Here is a 20,068-nt window from a genome sequence, read left to right on the forward strand (position 1 = left end):
CGTTACGAGAAGTGAACACCACGTCTACATGACGTGAATGTGTCACGTGTTGTGAAACCGTCGGCAGTTTGACTCTTTAGAAACAAACTTGTCTCCATTGACAGTCCATGTTAATTCATGCCGTTATTATTATGGCGCTAGGAAGACGTTAGGTGACTTGGTGAGAGGTATCAGTAGCTTCACGAGACTTAATTCTGGCATGAATCACCCCCCATATCGGCTTGTCTTTTTGAACCTGCACGAGGTAAAATTGTTATACCGCCACCTGCTGTAATGGAAATGTAGCGCATCTGAACTCAACAATCTCCACCTGGCTGTGTTTCAATTCTATAATGCAAATCAAACACACAGCAAAAGTTGTGGACTAACTTTCCACTATATATATTCACAAATATATTCACTGTGAAATATCCTACAACTCATCTCTACCTGATGTATGACTAATAATAAAGGTTGAGAAAGTACTCAATTTATTTGAGCCCCTGTACTAACAAATCTATAAAAATAACCGACAACAAAAACGTAAAAATGCTAAACTAATTAAAAATAACATTTTATTAAGAAGAAGCATGATACACCAATCCACTCTAAGATACTCACAACAACATAGCCCCAGTCCATGTAATGCCATGCCATGTCAGGTTTATGAGAAAGAACACCATGCAGTGGTGTCAAACCCACTACACAGACATAAGAGGTAATGACAGACTAGAGCTGGTGAGGTGACAGTCCAACATTTGAACCAGGTTCCTTCTGCATGAAACAAAATATGTGCTGATTTTAGTACAGCTCCAAGACAGTCACTGAAATGTATTGTGTATAATTCTAAGCAAAAGGAAGGTAACTACATACATGTATGCTTAAAAATGCATTGTTCTGTTAGGCACAACATTGCGGGATTCTACAATGTAGTGCATGTTTATCCCTTAATACATTCAGCCAATATCATTGACCTGATGGGTTTGTTTGCCCTCCTACTACAGGTATAAAGGTAGCATGTTTTCAAATCTGAAGCCCTTTCCCCTCCCTGAGGGTGACCCAGCAGTTGGACTTTTAACCGGAATCGGCAAGACAATATAAAACTGATTTTCTGCTCAGGGTGAGGTTTTTTATTTGCAGTGAGGAAATAGTGGGCAAAGTTTTACAATATTTACAAAACAAAATGGACTGTTGGTTGCAACAGGATCATAAACTGTTCCACATAAGAGCATGTTCAAAGAAAAATCCAGGCTACAATAATGTCAATTAACCCAGCAGCATGCCAACCTTTCCCTGGCTCTGTCCTGTCTCAAACAACGAAATGGCAAGGTTTAAATACAGCTACCCATAATGCAACGGCCAATGAGAATACATTCACAAAATGGTGATCAATTGACAAAGACAACTATTACAATACATGTGTAATATTCCCGGGAGGGACTTATAAAGGTGCTACAACATGCTTTATAGGTCCCTCCCAGGAATATGCTTCTTTCGAGTATCCCGTACCATGAATTAACCATGCACTCGAACACTCCCACTGTTTACCTGTCAAACTCTGATCAGGAAATGGACAGACCACCCTCAACAATCACAGGAATAAACAAGGTAATCATTCACATTTCTTTAAATTAGCCTTCACGTTTTAAATGTTACACATGATCACATTTTAGTTGAACTTTCTGATCGTTAAATGCATTAACAGACAGAGTAATATTATCGGAGACGCACTACAGAAGGTTTTGGCGCCAAACCAATTTCCAACGTGCCAATGGGCGGATTTGATTATGCTGAGGCAGCAGTTTATGGCCCATGACATGAAAGGCCAAAAGCGGTGAGGAAAAAGCACCCTTCTCAAATGAAATAGTAATCTGCACTGCTTGGTCATGTCGCCAACAAGGAAGCATGGTGAATCGGCCAGAACATAAATCTCTTTCCCATAAATTATGTTTGAATTTTCAAACTAGTTTTCATTGGGAAGGCAGATAAAGTTTAAAAAAAATCAAAAGCAATCACTTCTGCATGTGAAAACACAGAATCCTACTCATTATGCCACATGCTAAATTACGTCACTTCTGTTTTTAGCCGACTTCACCGTGGGCTTTGAATGGGGAACCTGGCACATGCCCGGGAGGCAGCACGGTTCCAAAACAAATGCAATCAACTTTCACATGGTGCAAAACACGACTACTGGGGCGCCGGTCCAGATGAATAGAATTCCCTCAATCTCAAACGCGTTTATTTTCCCAGGTGATCAACTATCAACATATCGGGCTTCTTATCATAAACCGTTTGTCATGTCTGGTCATTTATATAATAAGCAAGGCTTCATATTAAGTGATGATGACATAGGATGATCATCACCAGGGGTGAATTCCATTTAAAATCCAGTCAATTCAGAAAATAAACCAAATTCCAATTCCACATCTTCATAATTGAAAAGTGTTGAGGAGAATTGGAATTTCAATTAACTTCCTGAATTGACTGGAATTGAAATGGAATTACACCCAACCCTGATCGTCACACCCTCAAAATGTAAACATCATTTAATGTATTTAGATAACACCAATGTACTAGATTGCTGTGACTTTATAGGGGATAGTCCAAGTAGGGGAGAGGATTAATGTTGGAACAAATAAAAGAATCTTACTGTGGAAACCAAAATAACTAAGTTTTACAAAACATATTATATACATTTGAGGCCATGCTCAGAAGGGTTATGAAACATCATCGTTTTACAATGGAAAGGTCCTCCTACAAGTGAGAGTACAATTTTGCCCCAGCAGCACTGTCATGTTTATCCCTCTGGGTTCATTCTCCTCCTCAGGTCTTACAAGTGAAGCATTTACCACAAAGTCAGCAACGTGGTTTCTCTCCTGTGTGATGTCTTTGCTGGTGCCATTTTAGATGACTTGCTGATCTGAAGCATTCTACACACATGGGGCACTTATATGGTCTCTCATCTGATGGTGCATCTCACCTGTGTGAATCCTAATATGGCCTTTCAGGCTTTTCATCTGGCTGAAGCATTTGCCACATTCTTTGCACGGATACGGTTTCTCTCCAGTGTACTGTCCTCATATGTATGGTCAGGGTTTTCTTCTGACTGAAGCATTTGCCACAATCACTGCACTGATACGGTTTCTCTCCAGTATGTATCCTCATATGGTCTGTCAGGTTTCTAATCCGGATAAAGCATTTGCCACAATCTTTGCACTGATATGGTTTCTCCCCAGTGTGACTTCTCGTATGTTCTGTCAAGGTTCCCTTTTCTCTGAAACTTTTGCCACATACATTACAGCAATATGGTTTCATGCCAGTGTGAATTCTCTGATGAGTTTTTAAAATGCTACTTTTCAGAAAGCATTTCCTGCAGACGGGACACCTGTGTGGTCTCTCCCCTGAGTGAGCCGCCCTCAATGGAACTTTCAACTCACTGGCTTCCCTGGTCTTAGAGCTTTGTCCTTTCTTTGTCAATGTTCTCTTTGATTTGAGTGGCTGTAACCCTGACATTAGTCCTCCACCATCCACACCATTGTCACTTTCACTGTTCCCAATCTGAGCTGCAGAACAGTCTGAATTTACTGGAGAGAGGGGCTGTAATTCATTGTTTGGTTTGGATTCTCCGTAGGCCTCTCCATGTTCTGTTTTGATGTCTTGTTCAATTGTTTTGGTGGGTAGAGAGTCCCTATCTCTGTTCTCCACAGTATGGATTTGGTAAAGATGTGAGGACTGGGATGGGTTCTGATCACAGTCCCTTTTCACACAGGTAGAAATTAATATGAACTCTTTGGTATCAGACTCCAGCACCTGAAGCTGCTCTTCCTCCTGACTGGTCCCAAACTCCTCCTGTTCCTCTTTAATCTGTTTGGGCTCTGGGTCGCCCTGGTCCAGACTGGTGCTCCACTCCTGCTCACAGTGCTGCTTCTCAGGGGGAACTTCTCCAGGTACAGGAAATGTGAGCTGCTGGGGATCTGATACGATAGGATAAATTATTAGTATTCAATAACTCTGAGCCAAGTTCAAATGAATATTAATGTTCATATATACTGAACAAAAATATAAAACGCAACATCCAACAAATTCAAAGATTTTACTGAGTTACAGTTCATATAAGGAAATTAGTCAATTGAAATGAATTCATTAGCCCCTAATTTACATATTTCTCATGACTGGGAATGCAGATATGCATCTGTTGGTCAGATACCTTTAAAAAAGTAGGGGCGTGAATCAGAAAACCAGTCAGTATCTGGTGTGATCACCATTTGCCTCATGCAGCGCAACACAATTCCTTCGCATAGAGTTGATTAAGCTATTGATTGTGGAATGTTGGAACTATGGAATGTTTTCCCACTCCTTTTCAATGGCTGTGTTAAGTTGCTGGACATTGGCATAAACTGTAAAATGCTGTCATACACGTCAATCCAGACTATTCCAAAATGCTCAATAGGTGACATGTCTGGGGAGTACTCAGGCCATGGAAGAACTGGAACATTTTCATCTTCCAGGAATTGTGTACAGATCCTTGCGATATGCATTATCATGCTGAAACATGAGGTGATGGTGGCGGATGAATGGTATGACAATGGGCCTCAGGATCTCATCAAGGTATCTCTGTGCATTCAAATTGCCATCAATAAAATGCTATGTGTTCGTAGATTACGCCTGCCCATACCATAACCCCACCATGGGGCACTCTGTTCACAATGTTGACATCAGCAAACCGCTCATCCACATGACACCATGCACATGGTCTGCGGTTGTGATGCCAGTTGGACGTACTGCCAAATTCTCTAAAATGAGATTGGAGGTGGAATATGGTAGAAAAATTACCATTCAATTCTCTGGCAACAACTTTGGCAGACATTCCTGCAGTCAGCATGCCAATTGCACACTCCCTCAACTTGAGACATCTGTGGCATTGTGTTGTGTGACAAAATTGCACATTTTAGAGTGGCCTTTTGTCACCAGCACAAGGTGCACTTGTGTAATGATCATGCTGTTTAAATCAGCTTCTTGATATGTCACACCTGTCAGGTGAATGGTTTATCTTGGTAAAGGAGAAACGCCCACTAACAAGGAAGTAAATACATTTATTCCCAAAACTTGAGAGAAAAGCTTTTTGTGTGTATGGAATATTTCTGGGATATTTTATTTCAGCTCATGAAACATGGGACCAACACTTGCGTTTATATTTTTGTTTAGTAGAATCAGCAAACGTTGGTTAATCGGTTGATTATCAGGCCTGACTGGTTCAATCACACTGATTGATCTAGCAGCGGTCATCATTCACTACTGACCTGCTCTATGTAACATTATGTCGGGTTGGAAAACCAAATCCAGCAGCTTCCGTAGACGATCGATCTCCTCCTTCGAACGGGAGATTTCTTCCTGGTACTCTGCTATGGTATTTTCCACTGCCCCAAATATCTCAACAGCCACCGCTGTTAATCGCTCGTTTAGATAATCCTGTAACAGCTGCATTTTAGACATTTTGAGGGAAAGTAAAGTGGAAACGTTTAGCCTATTTTCTGTGGAAGCTGGCTAGCTAGCCATCCCCCTCGAGGTAAACAGCAAAGACATTTTCCTGTTGTATCTGTAAACAAGGCTAACTCTTCTTCGTTGTGTGGTTTCCCGGCAGACGTACTAGACGCTTTATTGCGTATTGCTGCCCTTCACAGGTCGGAGAGTGAATTGCATATTTTGTTCACAATTAAGTGAAATCAAAGTTTTTGTTACGTGCGCAGTGAAATGCTGACTTACAGGCTCTAAACAATAGTGCGGAAGAAAAAAGTGTGTGTGTGTGTGTGTGTGTGTGTGTGTGTGTGTGTGTGTGTGTGTGTGTGTGTGTGTAGGTAAGTAAAGAAATAAAACAACAGTAAAAAGACATTTGAAAATAAGAATAGCAAGGCTATATACAGACACCGGTTAGTCAGGCTTATTGAGGTAGTATGTACATGTGGGTATGGTTAAAGTGACTATGCATATATGATGAACAGAGAGTAGCAGTAGCATAAAAAGAGGGGTTGGCGGGTGGTGGGACACAATGCAAATAGCCCGGTTAGCCAATGTGCGGGAGCACTGGTTGGTCGGGCCAATTGAGGTAGTATGTACATGAATGTATAGTTAAAGTGACTATGCATATAAGATAAACAGAGAGTAGCAGCAGCGTAAAAGAGGGGTTGGGGTGGGGGCACACAATGCAAATAGTCTGGGTAATCATTTGGTTACCTGTTCAGGAGTCTTATGGCTTGGGGGTAAAAACTGTTGAGAAGCCTTTTTGTCCTAGACTTGGCACTCCGGTACCACTTGCCATGCGGTAGTAGAGAGAACAGTCTATAACTGGGGTGGCTGGGGTCTTTGACAATTTTCAGGGCCTTCCTCTGACACCGCCTGGTGTAGAGGTCCTGGATGGCAGGAAGCTTTGCCCCAGTGATGTACTGGGCTGTACACACTACCCTCTGAAGTGCCTTGAGGTCGGAGGCCGAGCAATTGAAGTACCAGGCAGTGATGCAACCGGTCAGTGATGTCTGGTGAGGACCTGCCTTTACAACAGGCCTACAAGCCCTTGGTCAAGCCTCTCTCAGCCTATTGCAGACAGTCTGAGGTCTGATGGAGGGATTGTGCGTTCCTGGTGTAACTCGGGCAGTTGTTGTTGCCACCCTGTACCTGTCTCGCAGATGTGATGTTCTGATGTACTGATCCTGTACAGGTGTTGTAACACGTGGTCTGCCACTGCGAGGGCAATCAGCTGTCCATCCTGTCTCCCTGTAGCGCTGTCTTAGGCATCTCACAGTACGGACATTGCAATGTATTGCCCTGGCCACATCTACAGTCCTCATGCCTCCTTGCAGCATGCCTAAGGCATGTTCATGCAGATGAGCAGGGGCCCTGGGCATCTTTCTTTTGCAGGGACCCTGGGCATCTTTCTTTCTACTGACTTTTTTCAGAGTCAGTAGAAAGGCCTCTTTAGTGTCCTAAGTTTTCATAACTGTGACCTTAATTGCCTACCGTCTGTAAGCTGTTAGTGTCTTAACGACCGTTCCACAGGTGCATGTTCATCAATTGTTTATGGTTCATTGAACAAGCATGGGAAACGGTATTTAAATCCTTTACAATGAAGATCTGTGAAGTTATTTGGATTTTTACTCATTATCTTTGGAAGACATGTCCTGAAAAAGGGACATTTATTTTTTTGCTGAGTTATATATATATATATATATATATATATATTTAATCCATGGATTATATTTTAAATGGTAAAAAAATCTATTATTCAAAACAAGCTGTTGAGTTACTTACTGCTCCTCAGCAGCTGCTCCACTTCCATGGGTGCATAATTCCTTGGATTGTTTTGCTAGCTATTTGCTATGAGGGGGGACTGCAGCATAAATTATAACAGCACAAAGTAAATGGACCGTTCTGGGGCTCTCAAATGTGCATTCAGTCAGAACTTCTAGGTCTGTTCTAGACTCCCTCCCCACTGAGTCTCTCGAGCCAGACGGCTTACTTCTGCACATGAGACTAGATCTGCTGTATCAGGTACAGATGGCGCAAAAGCAAATTTTAAATAAATAATCAAAACAGTACAGGAGCCTGGGACCTGATAAAGGTCTGACTAACTCCATGATATTAGCTAGCTATCCCCAGTTAGATCATGTTTTCCTTTATTGCATCTGCATGCTTATTTCGTTCTCCCTGGTTTCCACTGCCACAAAGTCAAAACTGGCTATATCCTAAAAATGAATTTAAACAAACATTTGCTTTTAAGGTTAGCGGTATGATTAAGGTTAGGTTTAAAATCAAATTGTCAGAAAATAAACTGTAGAGGTTGTCCCATATGGATCAGTTGGTAGAGCATGGTGTTTTAAATGCCAGCATTGTGGGTTCGATACTCATGGGGGACTAGTGTGAAAATGTATGCACTGTAAATCACTCTGGATGAAATAGGCGGGCTTTATGACTTAGCATTGGTAACTAGTGACGACTGTTCTCCCTGATGCACTCGTTCTTGAGCTGGCTGCTTGTTCTGAAGTATAATCTAATCTGTTCAAAACAGGGGCAGCATGTGCAGCAGTGGTCATTTGATTTTTGATGTGAAATAGGTGTATTTATGCTGTTGTTCAAATGCTCAGATATTTTATATATCTTCTCAAAGAAACTACCGGTATTTTGATAACTATGCAGTGGTGTAAAGTACACCACATGACCAAAAAGTATGTGGACACCTGCTCATCGAACATCTAATTCCAAAATCATAGGCATTAATATGGAGTTGGTATCCCTTTGCTGCTATAACAGCCTCCACTCTTCTGGGGAGACTTTCCACTAAATGTAGGAACATTGCTGAGGGAACTTGCTTCCATTCAGCCACAAGCATTAGTGAGGTTGGTCACTGATGTTGAGCGATTAGGCCTGGCTTGCAATCGACATTCCAAATCATCCCAAAGGTGTTGGATTGGGTTTGAGGTCAGGGCTCAGTGCAGGCCAGTCAAGTTCTTCCACAACGATCTCGTCAAACAATTTCTGCATGGACCTCACTTGGGGCACGGGGGCATTGTCATGCTGAAACTGGAAAGGGCCTTCCCCAAACTGTTGCCACAAAGTTGGAAGCACAGATTAGTCTAGAATGTCATTGTATGCTATCACATTAAGATTTCCCTTCACTGGAACTTAGGGGCCTAGCTCGAACCATGAAAAACAGCCCCAGACCATTATTCCTCATCCACCAAACTTTACAGTTGTCACTATGCATTGGGGCAGGTAACGTTTTCCTGGCATCTGCCAAACACAGATTTGTGCATTGGACTGCCAAATGTTAAAGTGTGATTCATCACTCCAGAGAATGGGTTTCCACTTCCGCAGGTGATCTGGGGTGTTAATACTTATGTAAATCAAATATTAATGTTTTTCATTTTAATTTGCAAGAATTTCTAAAAACATGTTTAAATGTTGTCATTACAGATGGGTAGATGGGTGAGAAAAATAAAACGATTTAATCAATTTTGAATTTAGGCTGTAACACAACAAAATGTGGAATAAGTTAAGGGTTATGAATACTTTAAGGCACTGTAAGTACAAATACTTTGAAGTACTACTTAGGTGTTTTGTTAGTTGTAACTGTACTTTAATTTTTATATGTTTTACTACTTTTACATTTACTCCACTACATTCCTAAAGAAAATATGTACTTTTTACTCCCATTCATTTTCCCTGACACCCAAAAGTACTAGTTGCTCAGGCAGGATAGCAACATGGTACAATTCACATACCTATCAATATGACTACTAAGGTAACATGCCGAAATGACTACCGACCTGTAGCACTAACGTCTGTAGCCATGAAGTGCTTTGAAAGGCTGGTCATGGCTCACATCAACACCATTATCCCAGAAACCCTGGACCCAATCCACTTTGCATACCGCCCCAACAGATCCACATATGATGCAATCTCTATTGCACTGCCCTTTCACACCTGGACAAAAGGAACACCTACATGAGAATGCTTTTCATTGACTACAGCTCAGCGTTCAACTCCATAGTGCCCTCAAAGCTCGCCATCACTAAGCTAAGGACCCTGGGACTAAACACCTCCCTCTGCAACTGGATCCTGGACTTCCTGACGGGCCTCCCCCAGGTGGTAAGGGTAGGTAACAACACATCTGCCACGCTGATCCTCAACAGGGGGGCCCCTCAGGGGTACATGCTCAGTCCCCTCCTGTACTCCCTGTTCACTCATGACTGCATGGCCAGGCACGACTCTGTCATGACGTGGCCCTTTTCGGGTGTAGATCGTGGCTTCCCCCTCTCTCACTCTCTCCTACACCCAGGTTCTGTTATCTCAGGTCGTAAATTCCTGGCGGAGACTCTATCCTCCTTTTCATGCAGAGAGAGAGACCAAAGTGAAAAGGATTTCACGTGGTCGAACTCCTAATTCCCCAAAATGGGAAAACTGAAACTACATGTCCACTACTGAGAATGTGGTAATGGTGAACACTTAAGGGACAGTTATGTTGAGTGTGTCTCATTTGGTGACCTCACGAAGGACAGGAAACACACATAACTATATCTCTGAATATGTACATTTCTCAATTATGGTGTTTGCATCTAATTCTTGTATAAAATGAAAGAGTAAAGATTAAACTATTTGTGAAATGATGTAATGTGATGTTAAACCTTTAATGTGAGAGAATTGTATTCCCTTTAAAGTATAACTAAGTCATTGGCCCACCCCCGTGAGCACAGACATGATCTGACGTCATGGAACAGCCCTTTCCTATTGTTACGAATAAAACCCCCTCCTGAGGAAATTCTCTTCAGACCACGCATACCTCGGTGTAAGCTGGGGTGGCACAGGTTTGAGTACCAAGACTAAGCAAACCCACAGCATGAGCTGTGATTGTGATTAGTTATTGAATTACTAACCATACCACATGGAGCATTGGCTACTCGGCTGGAAATGGTTCAACTCTGAGACTATCGATCCCTACAGAATATGAGCAAATCTTAGATACTAATTACTAGTCTGAAGCTAGAAATGATGGAAACCTGGGACGAGAATACCGGAAACCGCCGAAATATCTATCTATGACAGCATTTCTGAATGATACTCTGAAGTATCCATTTTAACAAAATACTTTGATCTTCAGGGAAACAGAAAGAGAGAGAGACGGATGAACTCTCCAGCAGACGGACCGGATTCCAACAGAGAAAATCATAACGACACATGGACGTAAATATATATTGATTGCAATTATTCCCGAATTAGTTAGCGTTCATGTGCAAAGGATTAGCATTTCAATTAATATAATTATCAACTGTGTGTAGTGCTTTCCTGCTCTCTCAGTCCACACCCACTTCCCTTTGTCCACCAAGCTGTCATATCGGCTTAGCCCACTAGGGAATCTGCCCTATCCTTGTTAGTAACCAATATCTACTGTTTATTTGTTTGTGCATTTCTGTGATTATTTAGTTAGTTAGAAGATAAATGATTAAACCAATTGGTGTATGGATGATTTATAGTAAAGGCTGGGTTCGTGCAGATACCCACGTTTTGAATGAGACTGACGTGAGGTAAAGAATAATTAATTAATAGACTAATTGATCAGATATTAGTTATATTCTGAAAATTCTAACTTTGTAATCTGAAGATTTTCTGTGGTGCCCCGCTTTCTAGTTAATTAAATTGACATGATTAGCTGAATCACGTAATAATAATTTATTATTAATTTATTATGTCTTCACATTTTTTATTTGACCTTTATTTAATCAGGTAGGCTAGTTTAGAACAAGTTCTCATTTGCAACTGCAACCTGGCCAAGATAAAGCATAGCAGTGTGACCCAGACAACAACACAGTTACACATGTAGTAAACAATAAACAAGCCAGTAACACTATAAATAAATCAATGACACAGTAGAAAAAAGAAAGTCTATATACAGTGTGTGCAAAAGGCATGAGGAGGTAGGCAATAAATAGGTTTGTTAGGTTAGTTAATAGGTTAGTTACAATTTAGCAGATTAACACTGGAGTGATAAATGAGCAGATGATGTGCAAGTAGAGATACTGGTGTGCAAAAGAGCAGAAAAGTAAATCAAATAAAAACAGTATGGGGATGAGATAGGTAGATTGGGTGGGCTATTTACAGATGGACTATGTACAGCTGCAGCGATCGGTTAGCTGCTCAGATAGTTGATGTTAAGTTGATGAGGGAAATAAAAGTCTCCAACTTCAGCAATTTTTGCAATTCGTTCCAGTCACTGGCAGCAGAGAACTGGAAGGAAAGGCGGGCAAATGAGGTGTTGGCTTTGGGGATGTTCAGTGAGATATACCTGCTGGAACGTGTGCTACGGTGGGTGTTGTTATCGTGACCAGTGAACTGAGATAAGGCGGAGCTTTACCTAGTATAGACTTATAGATGACCTGGAGCCAGTGAGTCTGGCGACTAATATGTAGTGAGGGCCAGCCGCCTAGAGCATACAGGTCGCAGTGGTGGGTGGTATAAGGTGATTTGGTAACAAAACGGATGGCACTGTGATAGACTGCATCCAGTTTGCTGAGTAGAGTGTTGGAAGCTATTTTGTAGATGACATCGCCGAAGTCGAGGATCGGTAGGATAGTCAGTTTTACTAGGGTAAGTTTGGCGGCGTGAGTGAAGGAGGCTTTGTTGCGAAATAGAAAGCCGATTCTAGATTTGATTTTCGATTGGAGATGTTTGATATGAGTCTGGAAGGAGAGGTTACAGTCTAGCCAGACACCTAAGTATTTATAGTTGTCCACATATTCTAGGTCAGAACCGTCCAGGGTAGTGATGCTAGTCGGGCGGGCGGGTGCAGGCAGCAAACGGTTGAAAAGCATGCATTTGTGTTTACTAGCGTTTAAGAGCAGTTGGAGGCCACGAGCAGTTGTATGGCATTGAAGCTCGTTTGGAGGTTAATTAGCACAGTGTCCAAGGAAGGGCCAGAAGTATACAGAATGGTGTCGTTTGTGTAGAGGTGGATCAGGGAATCGCCAGCAGCAAGAGCGACATCATTGATATACAGTGCCTTGCGAAAGTATTCGGCCCCCTTGAACTTTGCGACCTTTTGCCACATTTCAGGCTTCAAACATAAAGATATAAAACTGTATTTTTTTGTGAAGAATCAACAACAAGTGGGACACAATCATGAAGTGGAACGACATTTATTGGATATTTCAATTTTTTTTAACAAATAAAAAACTGAAAAATTGGGCATGCAAAATTATTCAGCCCCTTTACTTTCAGTGCAGCAAACTCTCTCCAGAAGTTCAGTTGGATCTCTGAATGATCCAATGTTGACCTAAATGACTAATGATGATAAATACAATCCACCTGTGTGTAATCAAGTCTCCGTATAAATGCACCTGCACTGTGATAGTCTCAGAGGTCCGTTAAAAGCGCAGAGAGCATCATGAAGAACAAGGAACACACCAAGCAGGTCCGAGATACTGTTGTGAAGAAGTTTAAAGCCGGATTTGGATACAAAAAGATTTCCCAAGCTTTAAACATCCCAAGGAGCACTGTGCAAGCGATAATATTGAAATGGAAGGAGTATCAGACCACTGCAAATCTACCAAGACCTGGCCGTCCCTCTAAACTTTCAGCTCATACAAGGAGAAGACTGATCAGAGATGCAGCCAAGAGGCCCATGATCACTCTGGATGAACTGCAGAGATCTACAGCGGAGGTGGGAGACTCTGTCCATAGGACAACAATCAGTCGTATATTGCACAAATCTGGCCTTTATGGAAGAGTGGCAAGAAGAAAGCCATTTCTTAAAGATATCCATAAAAAGTGTTGTTTAAAGTTTGCCACAAGCCACCTGGGAGACACACCAAACATGTGGAAGAAGGTGCTCTGGTCAGATGAAACCAAAATTGAACTTTTTGGCAACAATGCAAAACGTTATGTTTGGCGTAAAAGCAACACAGCTCATCACCCTGAACACACCATCCCCACTGTCAAACATGGTGGTGGCAGCATCATGGTTTGGGCCTGCTTTTCTTCAGCAGGGACAGGGAAGATGGTTAAAATTGATGGGAAGATGGATGGAGCCAAATACAGGACCATTATGGAAGAAAACCTGATGGAGTATGCAAAAGACCTGAGACTGGGTCGGAGATTTGTCTTCCAACAAGACAATGATCCAAAACATAAAGCAAAATCTACAATGGAATGGTTCAAAAATAAACATATCCATGTGTTAGAATGGCCAAGTCATAGTCCAGACCTGAATCCAATCGAGAATCTGTGGAAAGAACTGAAAACTGCTGTTAACAAATGCTCTCCATCCAACCTCACTGAGCTCGAGCTGTTTTGCAAGGAGGAATGGGAAAAAATTTCAGTCTCTCGATGTGCAAAACTGATAGAGACATACCCCAAGTGACTTACAGCTGTAATCGCAGCAAAAGGTGGCGCTACAAAGTATTAACTTCAAGGGGCCGAATACTTTCGCAAGGCACTGTATACAGAGAAAAGAGTCAGCCCGAGAATTTAACCCTGTGGTACCCCCATAGAGACTGCCAGAGGTCCGGACAACATGCCTTCCGATTTGACACACTGAACTCTGTCTGCAAAGTAGTTGGTGAACCAGGCGAGGCAGTCATTAGAAAAACCAAGGCTATTGAGTCTGCCGATAAGAATACGGGGATTGACAGAGTCGAAAGCCTTGGCCAGGTCGTTGAAGACTGCTACACAGTACTGTATTTTATCTATGGTGGTTATGATATTGTTTAGTACCTTTAATGATTGATAAGATACGACAACTCCAACACCATCATTAAGTTTGCTGACGACACAACAGTGGTGTCTCACCGACAACGATGAGACAGCCTTTAGGGAGGAGGTCAGAGATCTGTCCATGTGGTGCCAGGATAACAACCTGATGAAGAAAGCCAGCATTGTGTTTATTGACAACCTGCTGTTTGACAACAGGATACGAAAAGGCTTCTTTGCAGCCTTAAAAACATTGAAGCCAAAAATATTTACACGTATATTTAAAAAAAATTGTGGCCTCTGGTTTGCTTAATATCCAAACACACCAAGACAGTCGTGAAGAGGGCACAACAAAGCCTATTCCCCCTCAAGATACTGAAAAGATTTGGCATGGGTCCTCAGATCCTCAAAAAGTTCTACAGCTGCACCATTGAGAACATCCTGACCTGATACATCACTGCCTGGGTTGGCAACTGCTCGGCCTCCGACCACAAGGTACTACAGAGGGTAGTGCGAACGGCACAGTACATCATTGGGGCCAAGCTTCCTGCCGTCCAAGACCTCTATACCAGGTGGTGTCAGAGGAAGGCCCTAAAAATTGTTACGACTCCAGCCACCCTAGTCATAGACTGTTGTCTCTGCTACCGCACAGCAAGCGGTACCAGAGCGCCAAGTCTAGATCCAAAATGCTTCTTAACAGCTTCTACATCCAAGCCATTAGACTCCTGGAAAAGATAATCAAATGGCTACCCAGACTATTTGCATGTGACACTTTGATTTAACACATTGTCATCCCTACTGCCTCTGATCTGGCGGACTCACTAAACACAAATACTGCGTTTGCAAATTATTTATGAATTTTGGAGTGTTCAAGTCTGTCCGTAAAAACTATTTACACGTATATTTAAAAATATTGTGACCTCTGGTTTGCTTAAAATAAGGATTTTAATGTATAGCATTTACTTTTACTCAAGTATTACAACTGAGTACTTTTTCCACCATTGTACTTAAGTACATTTAAAACCAGATGCTATTAGACTGGGTGACTTTTACTTGAGTCCTTTTCTATTAAGGTGTCTTTCCTATTACTCAAGTATGACAGTTGAGTACTTTTTCCACCACTGAAACTATGGCATCATACTTTTGTCATGAGCTTCATTGACAACTCCAACCACCTTGCTCCCCAGGTATTCAGCGACCGCCTGTTACCGACCTGTGTCTGTGCCTGTTTAGCACTTCGGGGAGTATATCGGTGGTCGGTGGATCTTCTGATAAAGAATGCATTGTTTGCATCACTGAGCTGTTTATTGAAATTGCCATCAATAAAATGCAATTATACCTACCAATACCATAACCCCACCATGGGGCACACTGTTCACAATGTTGACATCAGCAGGTCCTGGGCAGGCGTGGTTGCATGTGGTCTGCGGTTGTGAGGTGGGTTGGATGTACTGTCAAATTCTCTAAAACGACATTGCCGCTTATGGTAGAGAAATTAACATTAAATTCTCTGGCAACAGCTCTGGTGGAGATTCCTGTAGTCAGCATGCCAATTGCATGCACCCTCAAAATTTGAGGCATCTGCAGCATTGTGTTGTGTGACAAAAGTGCACATTTTAGAGTGGCCTTTTATTGTCCCCAGCACAATGTGCACCTGTGTAATGATCATGCTATTTAACCAGCTTTTTGATATTCCACACCTGTAGGTTGGATGGATCATCTTGTCAAATGAGAAACACACACAATCAAACATTAGGAACACCTTCCTAATATTGAGTTACACCCCCCCTTTGCCCTCAGAACAGTCTCAAGTCATCGGGGCATGGACTCTACAAGGTGTCAAGCGTTCCACAAGGATACTGCCCAATGTTGACTTCAATGCTTCCCACTGTTGTGTCGAGTTGGCTGGATATCCTTTGGGTGTTGGTTCATTCTTGATACACACCAGAAACTGTTTAGCATGAAAAACCATTGCAGTTCTTGACACAAACTGGTGCGCCTAGCACCTACTATTATACCCTGTTCAAAGGCACTTAAATCTTCTGTGTTGCCCATTCACCTTCTGAATGGCACTCATACATAATCCAAGTCTCAATTGTCTCAAGACTTAGAAATCCTTCTTTAACCCGTCTCTTCCCCTTCATCTGCACTGATTGAAGTGGATTTAGCAAGTGACGTCATTTAAGGGATCATAGCTTTCACCTGGATTCACCAGATTAGTCAGTCATGGAAAGAGCAAGTGTTCTTAATGTTTTGTATACTCAGTGTATATGTATACTCCGGACTCCAACATTGCTCGTCCTAATATTTCTTAATTCCATTTGTTTAATTTTTAGATTTGTATGAATTGTTAGATATCACTGCACCGTTGGAGCTATGACCACAAGCATTTCACTACATCTGCAATAACATCTCAATTTGTTTACACCAGCAACGGGTGTGGTTGACATAGCCCAATCCACTAATTTAAAAGGATGTCCACATACTTTTGTATATATAGTGTATTTAAAGACAAAACATAACCTATTAGGGTGTGTGGTATTTAGCCTAACTGCAATTATGTAATCCTGAGATACTATGCCTTCTGCTGACATTTGAAAAACATTCCAAAAAATATATTTTTTTTTGATTTTGATCAATAAAACTTTCAGATTCTGTAACATCCATAAATTGTTACAATCTTTTGAAAATTATACTTTTTTGTGATCGAAATGGCAATCCATGTTTTGACCTCACTCAGACTTTTGCTAATATGTTCAATTTCCTGTAACATCCAGAACAGAGGGTGTGTAACATCCAGAACAGAGGGTGTGTAACATCCAGAACACTTCTTATTTGCCCAACAAGTCAATATTTACAAGTTGACTTTTAGGGGGTAAACACTCCCCCCAAGGGGTAATATAGACACGCACATCAAAAGTTTAATTTACATTTTGTTTGTCCATTCTGTGAGACATATAAATTGTGATTTTGCGTGCAAATAATGCTAGAATTGCCAAATAACTACTAGGTTCTGAAAAACTTATTACAGTATATACATTTGTGCCATGCTCAGAAGGGTTATGAAACATCAGCGTTTTACAATGGAAAGGTCCTCCTACAAGTGAGAGTACAATTTTGCCCCAGCAGCACTGTCATGTTTATCCCTCTGGGTTCATTCTCCTCCTCAGGTCTTACAAGTGAAGCATTTACCACAAAGTCAGCAACGTGGTTTCTCTCCTGTGTGATGTCTTCGCTGGTGCCATTTTAGATGACTTGCTGATCTGAAGCATTCTACACACATGGGGCACTTATATGGTCTCTCATCTGTGTGAGTCCTCATATGAACGGTCAGGTTTCTCATCCGGCTGAAGCATTTGCTACATTCTTTGCACTGATATGGTTTCTCCCCCGTGTGAGTTCTCATATGCTCAGTCAGGTGTCCCATCCGGCTGAAGCATTTGCCACATACATTGCAGCAATATGGTTTCTCCCCAGTGTGAATTCTCTGATGAGTTTTTAAAATGCTAATTTTCAGAAAGCATTTCCTGCAGACGGGACACCTGTGTGGTCTCTCCCCTGAGTGAGCCGCCCTCAATGGAACTTTCAACTCACTGGCTTCCCTGGTCTTAATAGAGCTTTGTACTTTATTTGTCCATGTTGTCTTTGATTTGAGTGGCTGTAACCCTGACATTAGCCCTATACTGTCCCTTTCACTGTTCCCAATATGAGCTGCAGAACAGTCGGAAATTACTGGAGAGAGGGGCTGTAATTCATTGTTTGCTTCAGATTCTCCATAGCCCTCTCCATCCGGTTCCGTTTTGATCTCTTCAGTTGTTTTGGTGGGTAGAGCGTCCCTCTCTCTGTTCTCCACAGTTTGGGTTTGGGGATGATGTGAGGGCTGGGGAGAAAATGGAGGAGAGAATATGACCTCTTTGATATCAGACTCCAGCCCCTGAAGCTGCTCTTCCTCCTGACTGGTCCCAAACTCCTGTTCCTCTTTAATCTGAGTGGGCTCTGGGTCCTCCTGGTCCAGACTGGGGCTCCAGTCCTGCTCACAGTGCTGCTTCTCAGCAAGAACCTCCTCTTCAGGGACAAGGAGCGTGAGCTGCGGGGGGTCTGAGAGGATTGGATTAAAAAAAATAATAGTCAATCAGTTGATTGGCAGGCCTGGCTGGTTCAATCACATTGATTGAGCTAGCTTGCAGCGTCTTTATTCACTACGAACTATCCAATCATAGACACTAACTGCTTCAGCGTCTATTGACGACAGTATGTTCTGATCTGACCAGGGGAGTTTTGTTAAGAGCCCCGATGCTTGCTCTAAACATTAATACGCATCGCTTTCGGTACGATTTTGGAAACATATTTCATATCAGCGAGAAATAATTTGCTACAAACAAGGTTCAATTACACACCCTTTATCGGGTTAGGTTCCCACATGACCATGTTACAGCACTCGTTTACGGAAAACAGACAGAAGACAGAGTAGATTACCTGTGCTATTAGCTGTCTGCGAAACCCTGTGTTAATGGAAGACGGACGCCACAAACATGTTGTCACTGAAAATGTCTGCTGCAACTGTTAAAACCGGGTAAAAGTGTACAGTATGTGTGTATTTTTCATATGTTAAATTATTTTGATGTGATGTTAAAATAAGAAGATTTATGTTTATTGAACCTGCCGCAATTGAGAATCGATTCATTTTTACATGGAGTATTTGGCTGTTTTGGCTTCGAGTGCCAATTTGCCTTTACACAGAACTTGTACATTCCTTACGTAGTAAAGTTGGGTTCCTTTAGTCCACTATTGGGCTAACTACTAACCTGCTTTCTGTAGCTTTATGTCGGGTCGGAAAACCAAATCCAGCAGCCTCCGTAGACGTCCGATCTCCTCATTTGAACGGGAGATTTCTTCCTGGTACTCTGCTATGGTATTTTCCACAGCCCCAAATATCTCAACAGCCACCGCTGTTAACCGCTCGTTTAGATAATCCTGCAACAGCTGCATTTTAGACATTTTCAAGGAAACGTTTAGGCTATTTTGTTGTGAACGCTAGCAAGCAACAACCATTCCCCCTAGGTTCAAGATTGAAGATACTTTCCCCTTTCATCTGTAGCCTTTTATCATTTATATTTGTTCAGCTCCTGCATCACTACTATTATGCTAGCGACACTAACAACGACGTCAGTTCACTATGGTAATGAGGAAACCTTCAAAATAAAACATTGCAAGGTGGATAACGTAACAAATATCAAATTTTAAAAAGTAGATTACATTTTTTTTCACTTATAAGCAAATACAAGAAGGAATTTATGAGAAAAAAAAATGTTTTTAAACATATTATTTTAAGACCACCATTGACAATACAATGTTCAGGCTTGTATGTTGAAAATATTGGGCTTTATAGTGATTTTTATTTTATTTGTGCCGATCTAAAAGTGGGGTTGGCGGTACTTAGAGTCTGTAGAATATACAAGGAACAATAATACAAATGCAACAATTTCTAAGATTTTACAGTTCACATAAGGAAATCAGTCTATGGATTTCACAATACTGGAAATACAGATATGCATTTGTTGGTCACAGATACCTTAAAAAAAGGTTGGGGTGTGGATCAGAATTACCGGTCAGTATCTGGTGTGACCACCATTTGCCTCATGCAGTGGCACATCTCCTTCAAATAGAGTTGATCAGGCAAATGATTGTGGCCTGTGGAATCTTGTTCCACTCCTCTTAAATGGCTGTGCAACGTTGCTGGATATTGGTGGGAACTGAAACACGCTGGGTGACATATCTGGTGAGAATGCAGGCCAATGGAAAAACTGGGACATTTTCAGCTTCCAGGAATTGTGTACAGATCCTTGCTGCATGGGGC

General features: G+C 41.8%; 1 protein-coding gene across 3 annotated transcripts; it reads right to left on the reverse strand.

The window, feature by feature from the left end:
• Positions 1-540: 540 nt before the first annotated feature.
• On the reverse strand, positions 541-19,354 carry LOC112254910 (zinc finger and SCAN domain-containing protein 2-like). 3 transcript variants are annotated; one of them, XM_042324679.1, is made up of 3 exons: positions 19,017-19,354; positions 17,518-18,309; positions 541-2,942 (listed from the first exon to the last, which is right to left on the reverse strand). In XM_042324679.1, the coding sequence occupies exons 1-3, from the start codon at positions 19,207-19,209 to the stop codon at positions 2,836-2,838; spliced, it is 1,092 nt and encodes a 363-aa protein (XP_042180613.1). In that variant the 5' UTR covers positions 19,210-19,354; the 3' UTR covers positions 541-2,835. The 3 variants fall into 3 exon arrangements, with proteins under 3 accessions (XP_042180613.1, XP_024283637.1, XP_042180612.1); XM_024427869.2 differs by having other exon boundaries at positions 541-3,953; positions 17,404-18,309; XM_042324678.1 differs by lacking the exons at positions 17,518-18,309; positions 19,017-19,354 and adding an exon at positions 5,280-5,749 and having other exon boundaries at positions 541-3,953.
• Between the last annotated feature and the right edge of the window lie 714 nt (positions 19,355-20,068).

This window comes from Oncorhynchus tshawytscha, linkage group LG07 (assembly GCF_018296145.1).
Source record: "Oncorhynchus tshawytscha isolate Ot180627B linkage group LG07, Otsh_v2.0, whole genome shotgun sequence".
Lineage (NCBI taxonomy): Eukaryota > Metazoa > Chordata > Actinopteri > Salmoniformes > Salmonidae > Oncorhynchus > Oncorhynchus tshawytscha.